At 45.3% G+C, this 24,624-nt stretch overlaps 1 protein-coding gene across 1 annotated transcript in view; it reads right to left on the reverse strand.

Annotated features, from left to right (window-relative positions):
* The window catches only part of NFXL1 (nuclear transcription factor, X-box binding like 1), a 259,254-nt gene that overhangs the window by 107,814 nt on the left and 126,816 nt on the right, over window positions 1-24,624 (reverse strand). Inside the window, 3 exon segments of the mRNA XM_030191351.1 lie at window positions 2,295-2,386; window positions 3,252-3,411; window positions 19,319-19,439. Coding sequence (XP_030047211.1) covers window positions 2,295-2,386; window positions 3,252-3,411; window positions 19,319-19,439 — 373 coding nt within the window.

A 24,624-nucleotide genomic window follows, 5' to 3' on the forward strand; every position in this document is an offset into this window, starting at 1 on the left:
CGCTGTCAGGTCAGTGCAGAGGGCCCGGCACAGAGGGGGAAGGGAGCAGCGGCGAGGAGGGTAGCTGGAAATCTCACGCGTTTTAATGGGCTTAACGGCTAGTGCAATATAAAGCCATACTTACACATTAATTTCTTAAATAAAAGACAACTGCAGATGTTTAATTAAAATATATTGATACACTGCTTACATAGCAAGAGAGTTTATAACAAAACAAAACAAAAAAAAATCAAGGGGAGGCCAGTGGAAACAAATCAAAAGCAGAGAAACTGGGGAGACGGAGAGCAGGAACACACATTTTACAGTGTCTTGAGGTTTTATGCACTAATTCCCAACTGCATCTGAGAATTTGGAGATGGCCTGGTTCTCCCAGTATATGTATCAAGGACCCTACTCCTAAGTCGATTTCCCTGAAATCTGGCAGGAGTATTGAAGCCTCAACATTTATTAAGCAAATGCAAGGTCCTGAATCAATGGCCATCTCCTTTAGCTGAACTCAGATGTATTAATCTACTAGTAAAAAGGCCCGTTTCTGACAGAAATGAAAAGGGCGCTAGCAAGGTTTTCTTCGGAGTGTGTATGTTTGACAGTGTGTGTTTGACAGTGACTGTGTGTGACAGAGAGAGAGTGAGACTGTCTCCTCTCTCCCCTGCTCCCCCTCCAGGCGCCCAGCGATTCTCCTCTCTCCCCCGCCCCCTCTCCAGCCACCCAGCGATTCTCCTCTCCCCTGCCCCCCCTCCAGCCACTTTGCGATTGTCCTCTCTCCCCTGCCACCCCTCCAGCGATTCTCCTCTCTCCCCTGCCCCCCCTCGCCATCCACCTAGCGATTCTCCTCTCTCCCCTGCCCCCCCAGGCACCCAGCGATTCTTCTCTGTCCCCTGCACCCCCCCCCCCCCCGTAGCCACCCTGTGATTCTCCTCTCTCCCCTGCCCCCCCCCAGGCACTCACCAATTCTCCGTTGCTCCTTTGAAAGCCCTGCCCATCTGTAGCCTTCCCTTCGAGTTAGCTCCCTGTGAGTCCCGCCTTCTGATGTCATTTCCTCTTTCCGTGAGGGCAGGACTCTGAGGGAACGAACTGGAAGGGAAGGCTACAGACGGGCAGGGCTTTCAAAGGAGCGACGGAGAATCGGTGGGTGCCTGGACGGGGGGCAGGGGACAGAGTAGAATCGCTGGGTGGCTACAGGGAGCAGGGGACAGAGGAGAATTGTGTGGCAATGACGGTCCAGGCAGGCGGGTTGGGCATTTGTTTCTGACCGTTGAATGCCTCCTCGGTCTTGTGACGTTGTGGGAGAGTGAGAGCCAATGAAACGGTGAACTACAGACTTACGAACCCTGCATTGCCACAGTGCCACAAAGTCAGCTTCAGAACGTTGGAGGTGCTTTTTATTATATAGGATTTCTTAGTTTGTAGACAAAACACTTCTTTACAATGTGCAGTAGTTTTAAGTCTCTTCAAATGATCACAGTAAGCTACTTTAAATCCCCTACTGGGGTTAGTTTATAGTTGCCTTTGCTGAACCTGATAAGAACCTCAATAAGAAACTCTTCTGATATATTCAGCAGATATGTATAACAGACTCCCTAATAAATGTATATGTCTAGAACAACAGACAATGACAGCAATAGGAGTTTTGCACACATGAAATGTACCTAAAAGTTAAGGGGCTTGTGCCAGGATTTCAAAAAACATGACTATTTTTTCACCCCTGGAAACTAAGGTCCCAGTGTTGATACCCAAAATAATTGTATATGTTCCTTACCTTTCCTGCATTTCTGCCATTGGCTCACCATTCTCCCATGCCAGAAGCCCACTTCTAGTCTGTCATATTCCTTCCACCTCCCAGTCCCCACACTACATCAGAGAACTAAAAGGCCAAGAAAGGAGCCAGCAAAGTGACAGAAGTCACATCAAGGTCATTGCATTAATAGTTCTATCCATCTCCCACTTTGAAAAGTTTGGCCTAAGTCATAGATTTACAAATACTTTTCAATCCTTGGGAATGTGCACAGGTACCCTGCTACGAAGCACAAGTCTAAAAGTATTACACAATGCAAATTTAGAGTAAGAAATGCAGAAAGACAATGTTCTAAAACTGTGATGATGCTGAAGAAAAACTGCACCCTGAAGAAAATGTAATGGAGTATGGTACAAGTTATACCCTCTTTGCTAGCAACATACTTGACAGACTAAAAACTGAACAAAATACAGTTTATCACTAGCAGCAGCATAACAAGCAGCAGGTACTCTGAGAATAAATCTAACTTCTAGAATTCAGTATTTCTTTAAAAACTTACACTGGTATAGGAACTTGACATGGGGGGCAGGGTAATGCAGTCTGAATGAAAGCAGGCTCAGAAGGTTGCTCCCATGGTCCTGCAGGCTGATGCTGAGATATAACAAAGTGAAAAAAAAAAAAAAAAAAGACAAGAAAAAAACAACTAGTAACATGTGATACAGCTGTGTTTAATTGAAGAAATTCATAGGTATTCATCCTGATTTTTGACCAGTTGCATCAGTGATTGTTCCTCAACAAAGAAAATAAATATGAAATAGGTTATCACTCCTTTTTCTTCAGAGCTCTGGGGTTCCCCCTCACCCAGTTTGAAACGCCTGTTCACAGTAAGGGTTTTGGAGGCTTTCTTTTCAGTTAAAAGGCTACTTTAATGAAAGGCTCCTAAGACAATTTACTAAACTTTAAATTTCACAACTAATACTTACCAGCCATTTAACCGTTTCATAATTTACATCCCTAATAAGTTGTAAGGGCCCCATCATGGCTTCCTCTCTCTATCTGCCCTCTACTTGACTATAAGCCCACTAAGGACAGAGAAAGTACTTGCATATAATAAATGTAAACCATTTTGTTTGTACCACTGAAAGGCAGTATACCAAATCCATGACCCTTTACGTCTTTACTTATGACATGGACACAGCCAGGTGAATTATGAAGCAATTAATGTTCTTAAAAATAGAAAAAGCAACCATTACTATGTACTAAAGAGTATTTTATATTTTCCAAATATGAGAAAAATGCTTAGCATGTTTCCAGACATGTAAGGTTTAATAAGCTGGTAGGAAAACTCTGCCCTTGATTATTTGTGGAAAAGCGTGAAAGGAACCATGTGAAAAGTACTGGCAGCTTACAAAGCAATCCAGTCTCAGTAAAGCAATCCTGCTTACCAAATCCACTTCTTATTGCCAAACTTTCACAAGTAAGAGCAGAGATAAGACAGGTTTCTCGATTAACTTACCAAGCCAGTTTGTTTAATAAGTGCTTCATCGTGGCAAAGAGCAGGGCAAAAGTGACCGCACTTTTCCAGTACTTTCTTGCAAATCTGACGACATGGAGGACAGGGACCAAAGTGACATCGGTGCTGCACTCGAGCAGGGTGATGGCAGGTAGGTAGCTGACTAAAGCAGAAATACATGATGTAACAAAAGCAGGCTTCTAGTGCAATGAGCACAGTAAAAACAGTACAAATCTGTATTACAGCAGTAGTGCAACAACTTTGCATGTTAGTCTGGATCTCCCTCAGTAAGTGTGTTTTGAAATCTGGTCCATGTCTGAGCCTATGATCAATGTTCACTGAGACAAGTGCTAATACATTTATTTTTGGTTATTTCTGAACATGTTTAATATTTTGAGCATCATTCTTTCTAAAAGGCATGATCAGACAATTAGATGGAGGCTTGTCTATGCATTACAATCAATATGACAACTCCTAAAGTGTTAGATTTTAATTACATAGGGTAATAGCACAAACTTACAATACTAAAGAGGGAAGTTATCAACGTGGGTTATTTTACCACAACACGGGTTATTTTAGCACAGGACCCATTTTATGCAATAAGACCTAGTTACTAATAACCTGGGTGAACAGTAAAATAACCCTTAACAGTAGCCCACATTGTTAATTTCACAGGTATCACAGTGTAACATCCTTTGGAGGACCTTAGTGTCCTTGGAGGTGTGTAGAGTGATCCTGTTCTTCAAGTACTCATGGTCATTTCCTTTAAGGGCCTTGAAGATCAGACAATGTTTTAAATGTAGCCCTGTACCGCACCGGCAGCCAGTGAAGCTTTTGCAAAAATGGTGCGATACGGTCACTTACAACCGTCGATTAGTCTTGCTGCAGCATTCTGAATCAATTGGAGCTGGTGCAGACCCTTTGTAGTCAGACCAATGCAGAGTATATTACAGTAATCCAGTCTTCATGTTATCATGGTATGCACAACTATGACTAGACTGCCTTCTCAGTGTAAGGAGAGAGGCAGTGTAGTTATCACAAATGGCAGAAGCAGCTCTTGAAGGTTACTTGGATTTTGGAGATCAGAGTAAGTGTTGATTAACTGTATTCCAAGGTTCCCGTCTTGTGATTTGAGGGGGAACTCGTATTTCCCAAAAGAGATTTTGATGTCAGGTATGTATCCACTTGTGTTAGGGACCCAGAGAAGCTCGGTTTTACTTTGGCTCACGCAAAGTCTGTTGTATTTAACCTATAAAATTGGCCGCTGTCGTGGACAGGATGCTGGGCTCGATGGACCCTTGGTCTTTTCCCAGTTTGGCATTACTTATGTACTTATTTACTTATGTACCCACATGATGACTGGCTAAATGAGCCAAGGAGGTTTAATAAGACAGGAACAGCATGACATCAAAAGGCTTAAAAGCAGTCTCCCCTGTATAGCCATCATATTAGTACTATCAAAATAAACTATCAGCAACTGTATCCATATAGTTGCTGTTCATTGTTATTTTATCTCAGTTATATGTAGAAACATGCCAGCTTGAGCAGCATACGAATATACACAGAGAATGTATCAGAACGGAATAACCTTTCATCAGTTAAAGTAGTATTTGTTCTAACTCATGATCGGTGTGTCATTCCAAGGGTCTGGTTATAAGGACACCCTAGCATGCGTTGTATTGGTGCTGAGATTTTTTCACTTAGTAAAGGGCCACCAAAACAGACATGTTATGAGAATCAGGTGCTTAACATTCAGATATTTTATTTTTAAGTACAAAGGTGTTTTGTTTTGTTTTTTAATCTTAATTAGGTTGAAATCTGGGAGCATTTAAAATCTTTTGTTTCCTGTGCGTAAACCAAAAGAGAAAGATGGTGTGTGGGAACATACTCCACAAAAGGAGTATGTGCAGGAGTGAAGGAGTAGCCTAGTGGTTAGTGCAGTGGACTTTGATCCTGGCAAACTGAGTTCGATTCCCACTGCAACTCCTTGTGACTCTGGGCAAGCCACTTAACCCTCCATTGCCCCTGGTACAAAATAAGTACCTGAATATATGTAAACCACTTTGAATGTAGTTGCAAAAAAACCTCGGAAAGGCGGTATATCAAGTCCCATTTCCCTTTCGTTTTGTGGAATGCAGTGGTATATTATAAAAATGCACCTTTTCTTTTTATTACTAATATTTCAAAGAAAGGGATTGAATAATGAGGAAAGGGCTACCTTGATTACTTCATCAAGTTGTGCTGCATCTTAAATTCCGTGCAGTCTTAGGATAAGGATTTCTTTCTGGTACCTTCATTGGGTAGTTTTTAATTAAGGAAAATACTGGACCCCTGAGGCAGGCGCTTCGTGCTGAAACACGGCCCGTGTCAGGTCTCTGTGTGAATGATCTACGCAGTGCCAATAAAGATCTTTGTCCCGTTTTTTGAAGGCTCTTTGTGCTTCTTTTTACCTTTGGGTGTAAATGCAAACAGCACACTATTAGCTGCCCAGATTATACAAAGTTAATTATTTTCAGTGGAAAATAAATCTGTCGGCTGCCTGCTATGTGAATACTCCATCATTGTTTCATTATTACTACCAAGCATTACATATTTGGGGCATTTGGTTTTAATTTGTTTATCCAAACCTTACAAGCACTTGGTATTGCTTTTTAAACTCAAAGGCGAAACCTAAGGGTGGTTGAACAATTAGGTATAAACTGTGTTGTTTCTGACTTTATTTTGGACTGCTTTGGGTCCTACTGATCTGTACATCTGCTGTTTGGGATTTTGGAAGATGGAAAAGAGGAAATAAAAAATAAATTTTGGATGTACTCTGGTTGAAGTTGTTGTTTACTTTTGCAATGTGTGTATGGATGCCTGTTCTCGTGTGTGCATGTAATAATGTTTGAATAACTGTCTATACTCATGGCTGTGATTTCTGAACTGAACATGTGGCATCATTAAAGGATAGACTTTTAAATGCTTGGTTGGGTATATATGCTAATATTGAAGTTTCAGATATATCCAACAACTTGCTCCCATGATGTTATCGTCATCCAGGAAGAAGAGATTTCAGTTTTGGCACAGTATAAGTCATCACAAGAACAAAATATCAGAAAAACAATGGACTGCATTATAACCCATTTAAGTTATAACTACGCAAGTATTATCATACTGGAACAGACCAAAGGTCCATCAAGCCCAGCACCCTGTTTCCAACAGTGGCTAACCCAGGTTACAAGTACCTGGCAAGATCCCAAAACAGTACAGTTTATGCTGCTTATCCTAGAAATGTTTCAACAAATAAGAGATCTGCACGAAACCAAACATTTATTTTTATTATTTTCACTTATAAAATCACCTGTCCCTGAAACATGCTCAAAGCAGAAAAATCAATTTGTGTATCTAAGATGTAAACCTCTACAAAAAAGATGAAATGAAGGTGTGATTCCACATGCCCCAATGAAAGGAGAGTTTAATTTTACTTTCATTTAATTTCAATATATTCCATCTTAACCCATTAGTGCTCAATATTCCCATAATAAGCCACCATATATGGGAACGTTGGACACTAATGGGTTAATAACATCAGGTTTCCCAAGGCAGATTATTATTAAATATTCTGTTTATTGATTTTTAAACAAAACACTACAAACCAGCAATGCAGTAATAAAGATTCAACCTGCACAAGGACAGTAACAATGTAAGAACTTTGAATAGAAATATATCCCCATTTGCCAATGTCTTCCCAATCCCCACATTCAAAGAAAAACTTTCCCCGTTTAAGATCTAAGACTTTGACTGAGATAATCCCAGATCTAGGGTATTGACCCCCCCCCCCCCCCCCACCACCTTTTACAGTACATACCCTGCCCCCCTTCCATCTAAGAGTTATAGATGATTTTAAGTTCTGTGAAATTTGTTAAGCACTTGGCTATGGCCTGTAGTGGATATGGAAGCCAAATATGATCTCCAAATGGTAAGTAATTTGACCTGTCTCTTCTGATACGGCCAAGCAGTCCAAGCGTCCCAAATCATTAAAGCATCTAGCAAGATGGGGAAGTATCCTGAGTCCAGTAACTAAAAATGCATTTTTTGTCCTACAATAAAAGTCTTCCCCAAAAATAAGCTTTCACCCCATCCCTGGGATCCCAGGAGGGAGGCCCTATGAAAGAAGACACCTTCAAATGACATAGATAACTTGTAGCGCAGGATTCGTTGGAGATAAACTATAATTGATCTCCAAAAGGCTTCTATCTTTGAGCATGTCCAAAGACCATGCAAAAGTCGGTTTTCTGGTGCCCCACATTTTGAACACACAGGTGATTCCACATACCCTGCATGGAAGGCTTGATGTACCATCTTTGGTATCTCAGCAAACAATGATACCCATATTTCTAACCATAGTCATCTACCCAGTTCTTTAACCCAAGAGTTTTGAAGGGACCTAAAGTTCAAACTTGGCAACTATTGCCAAAGTAGTTTATAATACCACGAGACCGATATTTGACCTACTACATCCCTTTGTAAAAATTCTCGAATTTGCAAGCAAAAACCGATTTTAAACTATCCACCAGTAAACTCTTGAATATAGCTAATCATTTGCATATAGGCAAAATGGTCTCTCAATGAAAACAAAAATCAGACTGAACTCCTCAAAAGTGAGTAGAGACCCATCTTCTCTAAAGAAATGTTCCAAATTGTTTAAACATTTGAATATTAGAGGAGCGGCAAGTTTCACTAAGTGACTCTGTAGAGCTGTCTGGGCCATTTTTGTTTTTTTACCTTGTTCCTCTGAATTTTTGACACTTTATGCAGTAAGCTTACTTGCGGGGGTTTAGCTTGAAAGTTCATTTGTTTCAGTAAAGTAGGTAGGATTTTGATGTACTTTTGAAATAATGTTTTATATGTTCATTCATTTTGTTCTATTTAGTGGATAGAAGGATTTTTTTTTTTTTTTGCATCAGTAGACTTTCTCCGTTATTTTGGAGTTTTTAATGCCGATTTTTTCCTCTTCTTTATTTGATCAATGATAATATCTTACTCCCATTTAAGACAGTGGTTGTTGTAATACCTTGGTATTTGTCCCTATTGGGAGATTTGAGGTCTTGATTATTAAAAACTTGGTTTGATAAGAACAGGTGAATATAATACAAATTTCAAACTATGTTTAAGTTTTATTCAGTTCTGGTTGCCATATCTCAAAAAAGATAGCAGAACTATGAAAGGTTCAAAGAAGAGCGACCAAAATGATAAAGGGGATGAAAATCCTCCCACAGGAGGAAAGGCTAGAGGTTAGGGCTCTTCAGCTTGGAAAAGAGACAGCTGAAGGGTGATAATAATTGAGGTCTATAAAATCCTGAGTGGTGTAAACGAGTAGCAGTGAATTGATTTTTCACTCTTTCAAAAAGTAAAAGACCAGGGGCCACTCAATGAAATTACATGAAAATACTTTTAAAACGAATAGGAGGAAATATTTTTTCAAAAAATAGTTAAGCTCTGGAACTCTCTGCCACAGGATGTGGTATCAGCGGTTAGCATATCTGTGTTTTAAAAAGGTTTGGACAAGTTCCTGGAGGAAAAGTCCATAAGTCTGTTATTGAGATGAAAATGGGGGAAGCCACTGCTTGCCCCAGGATAGGTAGAATGAATGTTGCTACTAATTGGGTTTCTACCAGGTACTTGTGACCTGAATTGGTCAATGTTGGAAGCAGGATACTGGGCTAGATGGACTATTGGTCTGACCCAGTATGGCTATTCTTATGTTTTTATGTACTTTAATACAAAGAGGAAATTTTAACACAATCCAGGAAAGTAAGACCATTGAAGCTAAGATGATGAAAATATTTTTCCACCAATAAAAGAGGTCTTAAAAGGGACATTATAAACCATTAAATTATACTGCTTTGTCACCTTCAGATCGTCCATCCATTTCTCCCTGTTTCACACTCCCTCCCACACCTTTCCTCAGGAGATTGTGAACCGCTTTGGTTGTACCACAGAAAAGGCGGTATATCAAAACCATGTTTCTGATGCTGAGGACTTTTGAATTGTACCTTTTAGACAACAGAATGAAAAATATACAAGGGTGTGAAGACTTACAATGCACTGTATACGTGTTAGTGGGCAGTTGGTTTGGGTTGGGGGTAGACATTGTAAACTGTGGGTGCTTTTACAAAATACACATTTTCCAATGTTGAAGATGGACAATTTTTACATTATTTTTGTCTTATTTCTTCACTTTAAAACAATACTTTTTTCTTTTCCTGACTGCAATTAGCTATGAGACAGTCTGTAGACTAGTCAGAAGGCAGCTTAAGCCCAAACTAGCAATGGGAGTTAGGGAGCTGAGAATGCTTGGAAATCCTTTGTACTTTCAAGGGTCAACGGGACTTGGGTAAAACAGTGAAAGCCCCAAAATCCTCAAGAGATCTAAGGGACACCCATGAGAAAACAGAATGAACACTTACTGCACATAGCGAATGATACATACCTGTAGCAGGTGTTCTCCGAGAACAGCAGGCTGATTGTTCTCACGACTGGGTTGACGTCCACGGCAGCCCCCACCAACCGGAACAAAAAACTTCGCGGGCGGTCCTGCACGCAGGGCATGCCCACCGCGCATGCACGGCCGTCTTCCTGCCCGTGCGCGACCATTCCCGCTCAGTTGAATGACAAGCAAAGGAATGAGTAAAACACAACTCCAAAGGGGAGGAGGGAGGATAGGTGAGAACAATCAGCCTGCTGTCCTCGGAGAACACCTGCTACAGGTATGTATCATTCGCTTTCTCCGAGGACAAGCAGGCTGCTTGTTCTCACGACTGGGGTATCCCTAGCTCTCAGGCTCACTCAAAACAAGAACCCAGGTCAATTTAACCTCGCAACAGCGAGGGCATAACAGAAATTGACCTATGAAGAACAACTAACTGAGAGTGCAGCCTGCCCAGAATAAAATCGGGTCCTGGAGGGTGGAGTTGGATTCAAACCCCAAACAGATTCTGCAGCACTGACTGCCCGAACCGACTGTCTCGTCGGGTATCCTGCTGAAGGCAGTAATGTGATGTGAATGTGTGGACAGATGACCACGTCGCAGCCTTGCAAATCTCTTCAATAATGGCTGACTTCAAGTGGGCCACTGACGCTGCCATGGCTCTAACACTATGAGCCGTGACATGACCCTCACGAGCCAGCCCAGCCTGGGCGTAAGTGAAGGAAATGCAATCTGCTAGCCAGTTGGAGATGGTGCGTTTCCCAACAGCGACCCCCTTCCTATTGGGGTCAAAAGAAATAAACAATTGGGCGGACTGTCTGTGGGGCTGTGCCCGCTCCAGATAGAAGGCCAACGCTCGCTTGCAGTGCAATGAGTGCAACTGACGTTCAGCAGGGCGGGTATGCGGTCTGGGAAAGAATGTTGACAAGACAACTGACTGATTAAGATGGAACTCCGACACCACCTTTGGCAGAAACTTAGGGTGAGTGCGGAGTACTACTCTGTTATGATGAAATTTGGTATAAGGAGCATGAGCTACCAGGGCTTGAAGCTCACTGACTCTACGAGCTGAAGTAACTGCCACCAAGAAAATGACCTTCCAGGTCAAGTACTTCAGATGGCAGGAATTCAGTGGCTCAAAAGGAGGTTTCATCAGCTGGGTGAGGACGACGTTGAGATCCCATGACACTGCAGGAGGCTTGACAGGGGGCCTTGACAAAAGCAAGCCTCTCATGAATCAGACGACTAAAGGCTCTCCAGAGATGGCTTTACCCTCTACACGATGATGGTAAGCACTAATCGCACTGAGGTGATTCCTTACTGAGTTGGTCTTGAGACCAGACTCTGATAAGTGCAGAAGGTATTCAAGCAGGTTCTGTGCAGGACAAGAACGAGGTTCTAGGGCCTTGCTCTCACACCAAATGACAAACCTCCTCCACTTGAAAAAGTAACTTTTTTTAGTGGAGTCCTTTCTAGAGGCAAGCAATACGCGGGAGACACCCTCAGACAGACCCAACGAAGCAAAGTCTACGCCCTCAACATCCAGGCCGTGAGAGCCAGAGACTGAAGGTTGGGATGCAGAAGCGCTCCGTCGTTCTGCAAAATGAGAGTCGGAAAACACTCCAATCTCCACGGTTCTTCGGAGGGCAACTCCAGAAGTAGAGGGAACCAGATCTGATGGGGCCAAAAAGGCGCTATCAGAATCATAGTGCCGTGGTCTTGCTTGAGCTTCAGCAAGGTCTTCCCCACCAAAGGTATGGGAGGATAAGCATACAGGAGGCCATTCCCCCAATGGAGGAGAAAGGCATCCGATGCCAGTCTGCCGTGTGCCTGTAGTCTGGAACAGAACAGAGGCAGCTTGTGGTTGGTCTGAGAGGCGAAAAGGTCCACCGAGGGGGTGCCCCACTCTCGGAAGATCTTGCGTACCACTCTGGAATGGAGCGACCACTCGTGCGGTTGCATGACTCTGCTCAGCCTGTCGGCCAGACTGTTGTTTACACCTGCCAGGTATGTGGCCTGGAGAAGCATGCCGAACTGGCAAGCCCAACGCCACATCCTGACAGCTTCCTGACACAGGGGGCGAGATCCGGTGCCCCCCTGCTTGTTGATATAATACATTGCAACCTGATTGTCTGTCCGAATTTGGATGATTTGGTAGGACAGCCGATCTCTGAAGGCCTTCAGTGCGTTCCAGACCGCTCGGAGCTCCAGGAGGTTGATCTGAAGATCTTGTTCCTGGAGGGACCACAGTCCCTGGGTGTGGAGCCCATCGACATGAGCTCCCCACCCCAGGCGAGATGCATCCGTCGTCAGCACCTTCGTGGGCTGCGGAATTTGGAATGGACGTCCCAGGGTCAAATTGGTCCGATTTGTCCACCAGCGCAGCGAAGTGCGGCAACTGATGGACAGGCGGATGACATCTTCTAGATTCCCGGTAGCTTGGCACCACTGGGAAGCTAGGGTCCATTGAGCAGATCTCATGTGAAGGCGAGCCATGGGAGTCACATGAACCGTGGAGGCCATATGACCCAGGAGTCGCAACATCTGCCGAGCTGTGAACTGCTGAGACACTCTGGTCTGGGAAGCGAGGGACAGAAGATTCTGCGCCTTGCTTCGGGAAAAAAGGCCTGAGCCGTCTGAGAATTCAGCAGAGCTCCTATGAATTCCAGAGATTGGACTGGCTGGAGATGGGACTTCGGGTAATTTATCACAAACCCCAGCAGCTCCAGAAGGTGAATAGTGCACTGCATGGACCGAAGAGCTCCTGCCTCAGGTGCTCTTGACCAGCCAATCGTTGAGATACGGGAACACGTGCACCCCCAGCCTGCGTAGATATGCCGCAACCACCACGAGACACTTCGTGAGCACCCGTGATGCAGAGGCGAGCCCAAAGGGCAGCACACAATACTGAAAGTGCCGTGTCCCCAGACGGAATCTGAGATACTGTGAGCTGCAAGTATCGGGATGTGAGTGTAAGCGTCCTTTAAATCCAGGGAACATAGCCAATCGTCTTTCTGAATCATTGGCAGAAGGGTGCCCAAGGAAAGCATCCTGAACTTCTCTTTGACCAGATATTTGTTCAGGCCTCTCAGGTCTAGGATGGGGCACATCCCCCGTTTTCTTTTTCACAAGGAAGTACCTGGAATAGAATCCCTGCCCTTCCTGCCCGGGTGGCACGGGCTCAACCGCATTGGCGGAGAGTTCCTCCGCAAGTACCTGCTTGTGGTGGGAGCTGAAGGATTGGGCTCCCGGTGGGCAATTTGGTGGAGTGGAGACCAAATTCAGGGTGTATCCGCACCGCACTATTTGGAGAACCCACTGGTCGGAGGTTATAAGAGGCCACTTTTGGTGAAAAGCTTTCAACCTCCCCCCGAGCGGCAGGTCGTCCGGCACGGACACTTTGATGGCGGCTATGTTCCCATGGATCCAGTCAAAAGCCCATCCCCTGATTTTGCTGTGGAGCCGCAGGGGGCTGCTTAGGCGCACGCTGTTGACGGGAACGAGCGCGCTGGGAATGTCCCTGTGCCTGAGGAGGCCTTCGGGCCGGCTGGGTGTACCTACGCTTGCTGTAGGCGTAGGGTGCAGCCTGCTGGGCCCGGGAAAAACGTCCACCTGTAGAGGTGGATGCTGAAGGCGCCCAGTGGGAGAGCTTGTCAAGAGCGGTTTCCCGCTGGTGTAGTTGGTCCACCAACTGCTCGACCTTCTCGCCAAAAATGTTATCCACCTGGCAAGGGACATCCGCCAGTCGCTGCTGGGTGCGGTTGGCCAGGTCAGAGGCACGCAGCCAGGAGAGTCTGCGCATCACTTTACCTTGGGCCGCAGCTCGAGATGCCACATCACAGGTGTCATAGATACCCCTGGACAGGAACTTTCTGCACGCCTTCAGCTGCCTGACCACCTCCTGAAAAGGCCTGGACTGCTCCGGGGGGAGCTTGTCGACCAGGTCTGCCAGTTGCCTCACATTGTTCCGCATGTGAATGCTCGTGTAGAGCTGGTATGACTGGATGCGGGTCACGAGCATAGTCGATTGGTAGGCCTTCCTCCCAAACGAGTCCAGAATGCGAGACTCCCGCCCAGGGGGCGCCGAGGCGGTATCCCTCGAACTCCGTGCTCTCTTGAGAGCAGAGTCCACGACTGCCGTCATGAGGCAATTGGGGCCGCATCAACTCTGGGTCTGAGTGGATCCTGTATTGGGACTCCGCTTTCTTCGGGATGGTGGGATTAGATAATGGCTTCAGCCAGTTCCGAAGCAGTATCTCCTTAAGGACATTGTGCAACGGCATCGTGGAAGACTCTCTAGGTGGTGATGGATAGTCGAGGACTTCGAGCATCTCCGCCCTCGGCTCATCCACAATGACCACGGGAAAGGGAATGCAAATAGACATATCCCTGACAAAGGAGGCAAAGGAGAGGCTCTCAGGGGGTGAGAGCTTCCTCTCCGGTGAAGGAGTGGGGTCGGAGGGAAGGCCCACAGACTCCTCTGAGGAGAAATATCTGGGGTCCTCCTCCTCCCCCCACGAGGCCTCCTCTTCCTCGGTGTCGGACGAAGCTCCCTCCATCGACGTCGACTCCACCTGCGTGGCGATCGACACCGGTGCCGCAAGCAGCGTCGGCAGCCTTAGCATCGGGCCAGAGCACACCGGTGCCTCCATCAGCGGCGCCGGGGGGTGCCGGCAGAGACTGGGGCATCAGCCCTTCCAGGATCCCGGGAAGGATGGCTCGGAGGCACTCATCGAGGCCCGCTGTCGGGAAAGGCAGGGGGGCCGGTGTGGGTGTCGGTGCCGGAAGCTGCTTGGGTCCAGGACACGGTACCGAAGTACCTGCGGACTGACGCAGCGACACCTCTTCAACCGAGGGGGAACGCTCCTCCCGGCACTGCCGCTTCCTGGGCGTTGAGTCATCCCTCGAGGTACCGGAGTTGGCAGTCCTGTGTGCCATAGGAGACTGATGACTGTGTTTCTTTGCTTTCTTTCGATGTCCGTCATCGGCGCTCGGCAGAAGAGACGAAGAGGAGGTAGAACCCCCCCAGCCTCGAGGAATCGGATCCGACAGGGTTCGGTCCCGATGGCCCTGGGTAGAGGGAGTGGCTGGGGCCAACTGCCCGCGCGGCCGCTCGCCCCCACCGTCGCCGGCGGGCCAACGGTACCTGTACTCCTGGGGTCAGTGCCAGGGTCGGCGCCGATTTCGTCGACATCGGTACCGATACCGAAGATCCGGCCGTCGACACCGATGTCGTCGAAGTCGACGTTGAAGGGCCGGCGCAAGTTACGAAAAGACGGTCCCGAAGAACTTGCCTCGCCACCTGTGTCCGCTTCCTCAAGCCGAGATACAAGGTGCACGTCTTGGAATTATGCTCCAGCCCGAGGCACTGGAGGCACCAAGCGTGAGTATCGGTCTGCGAGATCTGCTGGCCGCACCGACCACACTTTTTGAATCCGCTCGGGCCCTTCGAGGACATCGACGGAAAAATCGCGTCGGCTAAGTCAAAGTCGTCAATGGTGGTGGTGAAAAGCACACCCGAAAAAAACGACCGCACGGCCACAAGGCCGCAACGAAGCGCCCTCGCGGCTAGGAACGACGAGGACACTTCTTTTTCTTTATTTCTTTTTTTTTTTTTAAAGTAGAAAAAATACGCGAACGCGTACGCTAAACAGAAAAAAAAGCCGCGGCTAGGCCGCAATCCGGTTTCCGGGGCTGACAGAGAGAGAGACACAATAACACGTCCCTCTCCAGTGCGGAATAGAAAAAACTGAACGGGAACGATCGCGCACGGGCGGGAAGACGGCCGCGCATAAGCGGTGGGCGTGCCCTGCATGCAGGACCACCCGCGAAGTTTTTTTTCCGGTTGGTGGAGGCTGCCGTGGACGTCAACCCAGTCGTGAGAACAAGCAGCCTGCTTGTCCTCGGAGAAAAGACAATGACATCAATGATCTAGTAAAGCATCCCATTGAGCCAATTCAGCCTACCAGAGGTGCCCATCAATGAGTGGCACTAATCAATAGTAAGTAGGCTGCCCAATCCTGAAATGTGAAAAGCAGATACCAGGAGAAGAGACTGCATCAGAACATCAAAGATAGAGAAACATGGGAGACAGGAATCCATGACCAACTTGAGGCCTGCCCTATAGATCCTTAACTGGGCATTGTAGGACCAACAAACTTGGTGACATAAGCTCCTTAGTGGGGTTCAGTTCAGAGCTGACTTCAAGCAGTTAACATTAAGAGGGAACTGAAACTTTCCACCATAATAAATTCTCTGAACAAAATCTATTTGTGTACTTTTTACTGGATAACCTATAAAGGGAGGGGAATTTCCCTAGGAAGAGTTAGTATGCCATCTAGGAACAGGGAGAGGATAGAGATTAGAGATACAGTTATAGATATACATCTCTAAGAGGAGAGAAATATTTTAAAATTATTAAATTTCCCCTATAATTTGGAGGGTTTTCTTCCAGGTGTAATAACTGCCACCCGCTAATCTGCAAGGCTATCAAGGAACATCAACAGGCTCAGAAGGAGCTTGAAATCCTCGATTTACACCACACTGGCTCCGAGTAAGCCACCCTGATGGTTTCCCAGAGGGCGGGATAGGAAATTCTGAATAAACTTGGAAACTTGTTCTGGGATCATTTTTGTGACTGACCACATGATGTTCCTAAAGTGTTTTTTCATGATTTTTTCATGTCGGAAAGGCACGTTATTTTGAGTTCTACCTTTATATCTCTGGAGTTCCTGACGAAGAGAAATCGAAACCCTGCAGAGTTGAACTTGCAGAGGTTTGAGGTGGATTACAATTATACTTATTTGGAACTTTTGACTGGATATTAGAAGTAACAACATCGTGAGGGAATCCCATGAAGGTTTGTGACTACCCCACAGCATGCTATTGAGGGGAGGAACTTTGAATTAGAAAAAAAGACATCAATATGGGCTATTCCTGTTAAGTGCCCCACATTTAAGAAAGAAAAAAGAAAAAAATATATATAACCCTTGAGGTTTGGTGCTAGTATGTGTTCGCCAGTGCGGGAACATGAGAGAATAGTTTTTTGAGTATGAAAGCTTATTTAAGAACACTGGGTGTTTTGCTCACTTGAGAAAATTGAAAATCACAGAGTATCTTTGATAGAGAAGCTTGTCCACCCTTAGAGGTTTAAATTGCTATGGTGTATCCTCGCTTGGGTGAGTTTTTATTCTGAGATCACTCCAATAAATACATCAGTTATTGTTTCAGCTGTTTAGCTGCTGTATTATACCTGTTCTCTCATTGATTCCCTGCACTGACAGGAACCCTGGTTTTTTATGATTTGAATCCTAAAGTGTTTGGGGCACAATCATGGGTCTTTGAAGTGTTCTCTTGTGCCCAAATGCAGAAGAGAACCCTGAATTCTAGAGAGGTGATGCATGAGAGACTTTTTAGCACCTAGAATTCCGATTCATTGGCATCGAGAGCATTGGTCTCCATGACTTCCGGAGCTGTACCAGACACTGCCTAAACATTGAGCGCCAGTACTGGACCTGTGGGCTAAACATTCTCGGATCTTACACCGAGGAGGCACTTGGATTCCGTGTTGTCCTTGTCAGCAGCAAGGGATTCTGATACTGGACACTGAGTGAAGGGTGAAGAACACCGGCATCAGTGAAAAACCCAATATGGGCAGAGGAATTAAACAAAAAGCCAAGTGTCAAGTGAGGCACAGGCTGACATCAGCCTTACCCTAGGCTTGAAGATGCAGACCAGAGTCCTTTCTTTGGTACTCCTATTTCAAGGTTGTGCTTGATTTTGGCAACCAGGGTGAATCTTTAGCCTTGTGCCTCCTTGCTCAGTAGTCTTTCAGGCCCTTATCAAAATCTCAAAGGGTGCAAATTAAACTCAATTATGGACATCATACTTGCAGACATGAAACTTTGCTCTCACTATGTATTGTGAAGGGGTGGAGCAGATGGAAGTGGAAGGGGAAGGAGTGAGGAGGCTCAAGAGCAAAAGGAGACAGAACAGAGCCTTGCCTTTACTACTTCCCCAGAGAGAGAGAAGAGAAAGGTTAGTGCCCCCCGAAAAATGGAGGAGAGAAAAAGACTACACTACCCAGCAGCCCCGGCGCAAGCCCTGGTATAATTACCTTCCCCAGCAGGTCACAGGGGAGAACTCTGACAAGGCAAGGGAGGGGCCCCTGGAGGATAATCAAGTGCACAAGGAACAGCTGGAAAGTGGGTGGGACGAGGAACCCATGGAATAGCAAGAGGCTGAGGAGAGGGAGAGAGAGGAGAACCCAGAGGAGCCGAAGGACCTCACAGCCTGGGCTCATTCCTTAGGAAAAAAGCTGAAAAAGCAGGTGAACTCGTGGTATGGCAGCTGAGTTGCAAGGGGAAAGGAAAAGGGTCATGAGGGAGGAGGGTCAGTGTATTGAGAGAGTGACCCAAGAAAGGGTGGGACCTTTTTTCTCCCCAAAGCAAGTTCAGGTTGTTAGGAACTTTGTGTTAAAGGTGCTGTTTGAAGAGGGATTATTGCCTCCCCCTTTGCGAACTGTTCACAGCGGGAGGAAGCTGGTTGAGTGAAAAGTGTTTGCTCAAGCCTGAAGAAGTGGTTCATTGGGAACTGTTTATTGGGACTGTTTGCCAAAACACCAGGAAGAAACCGGGAGCAGGTTCTTTCTTTTTTCTGTGTGTTTTTTTTTTTTGACTGCCCTTCACGGACACGATCCCCCTTTTCAAAGGGGAGGGGGAGAAGGAGAACACGGGGCTGTAGACTGCTTAAGGTGGAACAAACTTGAGTTCTGGAAGCAGGGGACTGGAGTTGGTTGTCTTTCCTGCTGTGCTGTGCTCCTGAAAGGAGAACAGTGGGATTGTGGGGGGGGGTTTTTGCCTGCTTTAATTCTGAACTGCTGGACTGTGAATCCCAAGAGAATAAAGATACTTACTGACTTTACTTTCTGGAGTTTGGATTGCTTTGAGCCCTGCCCTGTGAACTGCAGTGGTCTAGGAGACTGAGACAGGTATCCTGACTCTTACCCTGAGTGGCCAGGGCAGAGGCAAGATCCGGAGGACCCCGGGAGGAGGGACGGATCTTTCACAGTATATACATATGAAACAATTTCCCAAAGCTGTTTATTCGGGTAATTGGACTTTTTGGAAAATTGCTACATTCCTGTGAGTTCGTGTGGTTCAATGTTGGCTCTTCCTATCATTGTGAAGCAGAATTCACCAAGCGTTGGATTGTTCACCCACTAATCTCAGAAGCTTAGTGGAGATTGGGTGACAGCACCGGTGGTTGGGAGGCGGGGCTAGTACTGGGCAGACTTCTACGGTCTGTGCCCTGAAAATGATAGATACAAATCAAGGTCAGGTATACATATAAAGTAGCGCATATGAGTTTATCTTGTTGAGCAGACTAGATGGACCGTACAGGTCTTTTTCTGCCATCACGTACTATGTTACTATGAGTATATCACTATGAAGAATGACTGTTGGTACCTGAAACATCAAATTGACTAATAAAAGTTGGGCCAGTCTGAGCCTTACTACACAATGAATTTTCTGCTGGAATAGTGCCATACATTGTCAAACTAAACACCGCTTAGTTTATGTTTATAGTGCATACTAACCTGCACAGCATTTTACACCTTGGTGGTTTGGTGGTACGCTCTCGACCACAGGGCACCGACAAAACCGTTTTCTCACATCTGCACTTCACATCTACAGTCTCAGGACAAGGGTAGCAATTGCCTACAATTTTAAGAAATTGTACACTTAAAAAAAATTTTTTTTCCCCCAATCACAAATCAAGTTTAGTTTGACTGTACACACACTGAATTCCATCTATGATACGCCAAAAACAGCCTCAAAATATTTATAAGATCACAGCCAGAATGACCACCAAACTTCAGGTTATAAAGACCAGGACAGCTAGATCTAGTTTTTCATTTCCTATTTCAAAGATCTTCATGCTGGAAAGCTGAGAATGCTTTGGAATAGAAATTGGAAAACCAGGATTGACTCACCTGAGCCTCAGGAGTCTAAGGCAGATGCTCACCATATAATCAATCACTTTAGAAAACCTCAGAGCAGGGGCCGACATGCAGTCACCCATGTGCGGAAAGTATTGTTAGCAACGGCTTACGGGCAGGATACAGGGGATCCGCTGCTATTAGTGAGTCTTGACGCAGCCAAGGCCTTCGATAAAGTCAATTGGGATTACTTGTTCCAAACCCTTGAATACATTGGGGTGGGAGGGAGGCTTTTGGCTGCCATAGAGACGCTCTACCGGGGCACCACGGCATGGGTATTGGTCAATGGACTCCACTCGGACGCTTTTATAGTGGCAAGGGGCACCAGACAATGGTGTCCCCTGTCCCCATTATTGTTTTTATTGTACTTAGAACCCCTCTTGCGCACTATATTAAAAGATTCTAATATAAAAGGAGTAACATGTCGTGGGAAAGAAATAAGGGTACTTGCCTTTGCGGATGACCTTTTCTTGACCCTTACTCAGCCTACCATCTCAGTCCCCCATCTAATAGAGGTTATAGAGGAGTTTGGGGTTTTTTCTGGCCTTTCCCTAAATTTACATAAATCAGTAGCTCTCCCGGTTCAATCTGTGGTGAGGGAGGAATGGGTGGGGGACTTCCCGTTCCAATGGGCGGAGGGGGTGGTCCGATATTTGGGTGTGCTAATCCCATCTGATCTCTCCCGGTTATCTGAGATAAATCTCGGTCCATTGAAGGATAATTTAGCGACAACACTGCGGGAGTGGAGGGGGTTACCTCTTTCACTACAAGGACGTATAGCTTTATATAACATGATCTTGTTTCCTAAGTGGACGTATATTTTACAAATGCTCCCGCTCACTTTGGGTCCCAAAGAGGACACATGGCTTCAGAAACAGCTTAATGGGTTTTTATGGCAGGGAAAGAGAGCACGTATTGGGATTAAGACATTGATGCGGCCGAGAGGGAAAGGGGGACTGGGACTCTTGGACCTGAAATTATTTTCGATAGCCAGTTGTTTGTGCCATCTATCAGACTTGTTCCGATCCATTGAACACTTTTCATGCACTGAAATTGAGACGGCATTGACAGAACCGCTACATTTTGCATACTGGCTACAGGCGCCAACAGACCAGTTACCTCCTCTGGGTCCCTATAAATATATCTTGAATCCTTTGAGGAAAACATGGCACTGGATAAGTAAAACCTTTAAGTGGGATAGATTGGTGTCGCCCCTGCTGCCAATTCGGGGTAACCTGGCATTTCCGGAGGGAGGGTCCTCGGCCCTGTTTAAAAAATGGTCAGCGCGGGGGGATTCATTTCCTATTCCAGGTAGTAACAGAGCAGGGGTTTATGAAACTGTTTCAGTCCTTATGTGAGGAATTCGGTCTGGAGGGGGGTGATACATTTGCATATTTATAACTAAGGCACTATGTCCAATCCTTGCCGACTGGTTCCCTGACCAGAGGTGTGTGGGAGTTGCAGGACAATTTGTTGGGGCTGGAGGCACAGCAGAGAACCCCACTGAAATACTACCATGGCTGCTTGCGGGACTCTTTAACACCATTGGATACTACTCTCATATGCGCTCGATGGACCCAAGAGCTTCGCTGGTGCTTGGAACCGCAACAAATGGAGCTCTGTTTGAAATTGTCCCAGAGAGTGACTGAGAACGCAGCATGGAGAGAGTTGAATTATAAATTCTTGCTACGCCTTCATGTCTCGCCCCACAGAGCTTTTAGAGCAACTCTGCGAGAGACAGATGATTGTCCTAAATGTACGGGTCCGGGTGCTTCCCTTGGCCACATGTTTTGGTCTTGTCCAGTGGTGCGCTCATTTTGGTTGGCAGTGGGCAGACATGTGTCAGGCATGTGGAGGGTGCAGTGGAGGCCTACCCCGAGCCAACTGTTTGATGTCTTTTCGGTGCAGGGACCTCTACCGGAGGGACTGAGAACCCTTTTTAAGGAGAGCTGTGTTGATGGGAAAAAGAACCATTTTGCAGCAATGGATCACCCGTGAGGCCCCCTGCATATCACATTGGCGTAGTGCCATGATGCAATGCTGCTCGGTGGAGAAACAGAGGGTCCGTGACCTAGCCTCTACAAGGGGAGATCATTTTTGTAAGACTTGGTCACCGTTCTCGGACTCATTTACTCCCACAGCAAAAAGTAGGATTTTGAACTGTTACGGGAGGGAGGGGAGGGGGGAGAGGGTGGGGGGGGGGGGGTAATGGTTGGAGGGGTTGTATGGAAGCAAAGTGGGGGAGGGGGGGAGAAAAATGAAAATCACATGTTTAGCATTTGTTTGTGCTGATTTGACATTCTTCTTTGTCAGTTATTTATTTCTTTGTGGAATGTTTCTCAATTTTGTGGTCACGATATCTTGTATTGTATGAGGTTGTGCCAATAAACAATATTTAATAAAAAAAAAAAAGAAAACCTCAGAGCAATACAACCATAAAGACCATAACTGAAATAAATTACATTAATCTTTGTTAAACTTTTTAAGAGCATTTTTTTTACCTATCAAAATCTTTTTAGACTGTAAAATGTCACTTATGTAATTTCCTTTTCATTCTTTTTACACAAAGAAAATATCATGTTATCCTTTCTTTTTGTAAGACAGTTTAAGGTTTATTAGACATTTCAGCTTTCTGACATTTGCAAGATGCCGTTTTAAATCTTATCATGCATGCTAAAAATGTTAATTCAGGATAAAAGCTGATAAATGCAACTATCTAATAACCTTTCTCTGATATTATCTCAATTTGGAAGGTCACACATTTCTACAATTAAAAAGGTCAGATAGCCAGGACAGGATGGAATGAAACTCAAAGGAAAAAAATAAGATAACATATTTTGGCCATTACAAAAAAAATGGTGAATTTTTCCTTGGGGAGGGGGGGATCAATGCTGAAATGAACTCATTTGTTTCAAGCACTCAAAATTCTAAAACAATTAAAAAGATCATCAAGGTCACCTGGCCCAACAATAAAAAGAAGAAAGGGCAGAAGAAAAGCATTCAGAAAGCAACTGAAGTGAACAAGACTAATTATAAGTTCTTAATGTTTTATAAACACCATACAGATGATTAACATTATTTGCACAGCTGAACAGATCATTTCCAGCAAGAGCAGCAGGGGGCTACAGCTACACAAAGTACATGAACTAGACCCAATGTTGATCTTGGCACTCCTGAGCATCTCTTTACCCTTCATTAGTCCCAACATTTTCTCATGCAGAACATCTGATCTGCCTGCAACCAAATCACCTTCTGTGCTTTGATTCAGGAACTTTTCCTAACTCAATACTATCTGCAAGACTGAGGGAGTCACCCAAGAGATGCAATCTCCTTTACTGGGAGTAGTGTGTGTTAGGTATTCTCCTGTTAGTCCCATGTGGTTTATCTATCACCCTTATATGAACGCAGTCATGTCCATGTTTCCACCTGGACACTTCCCACCAAGGACAATTACCACTGAACCAATTCCCACCACCACCCAAATGCAAAACACACTAGAACAATTAATCTCCGTCCCTTTCCCCTTCCAGATAATTTTTTGGGGGGTCAAAACCCCCACCCCCTTCCCAAAATTTTTCTAACGGGCTACCTAACCTTTTCCTTATAAAAACACCATTTACAAGTGCAACAAAAGACAAAATCATAACATGTTTATTTGGATCTGCCTTGAAACAGGCAAATATATACACGTAAAGTGTATAACCAACAAGGAGAAATTAGGTCTTACCTGTTAATTTTCTTTCCATTAGTTTTTCCCATTATTCCAGAACCTGTGGGATAGTTGTGTCCATCAATTAGCAGGTGGAAAAAGAGAACTGAAAACTGAGCGGAGATCTCTTGGCATCCAGTCCAGCTCCTCAGTATTTACGTAAAAAAGCAGTAAGGATAAACTCAGAATAAACACAACCTTAAAACAGCTCGCTAACCTAACACTAGCAAGACAAGCAAACATGTGTGCACCTCTCATCTCTGGACAACTTGTAGAGAACAAGAGATATGCAGGAAACAACATGATAGTCATTACTTGACCCAATACTTTGCACCAAATAAACATTTCAGAAACCTCAGGCGGGCCTCTGGAATAGTGGAAGGACTAATGGAAAGAAAATTATCATCAGGTAAGACCTAATTTCTCCTTCCATTACATAGCTTCCCACTATTCCGGAACCTGTAGGATGTTCAAAAGCAATCCCTAGAGTGAGTGGGATCCTGGCACACCACCCCGAGGACCGAAACCCCCAAAACTGGTTTCCGGGCACACCGCAATGTTCACCTTGTAGTGCTTGGGAAAGGTATGCAGTGTCAACCACACTGCCACCTTGCAAATATCCGCCACAGACAGTAAGGTACTCTCCGCCAAGTATGTCGCTATCCGCCTCATAGCATGAGCCTGCAAGGCCTAAGGAGCCTGCTTCCCCGGAAAGCAAATAAGCTGACGCAAAAGTCTTTCAGCCATCTAGCAATTGTGGGCTTGGAAGCAATGAGGCCAAGCCTCTTTACCAAAAAGCAAAGTCTGTCTGATTTGCGAAACTCATTTGTGACTCAATGAAATTACATAGAAATACTTTTAAAACAAAATAGGTGGGCATATTTTTTCACTCAAAGAATAGTTAAGCTCTAGAACTCTTTGCTGGAGGATGTGGTAACAGCAGATAGCTTACCTGGGTTTAGAAAAAGGTTTGGACAAGTTCCTGAAGGAAAAGTCCATAACCTTATTGAGACAGGCATGGGGGAAGCCACTGCTTGCCCTGGGATTGGTAGCATGGAATGTTGCTAATATTTGGGTTTCTGCCAGGTACTTGTGACCTGGATTGGCCACTGTTGGAAGTAAGATACTGTGCTAGATGGATCATTGGTCTGACCTAGTATGGTTATTTTTATGTTCTTATGACTTCCAAATATCT

Source organism: Microcaecilia unicolor, chromosome 2 (assembly GCF_901765095.1).
Source record: "Microcaecilia unicolor chromosome 2, aMicUni1.1, whole genome shotgun sequence".
In the NCBI taxonomy this organism is placed as follows: domain Eukaryota; kingdom Metazoa; phylum Chordata; class Amphibia; order Gymnophiona; family Siphonopidae; genus Microcaecilia; species Microcaecilia unicolor.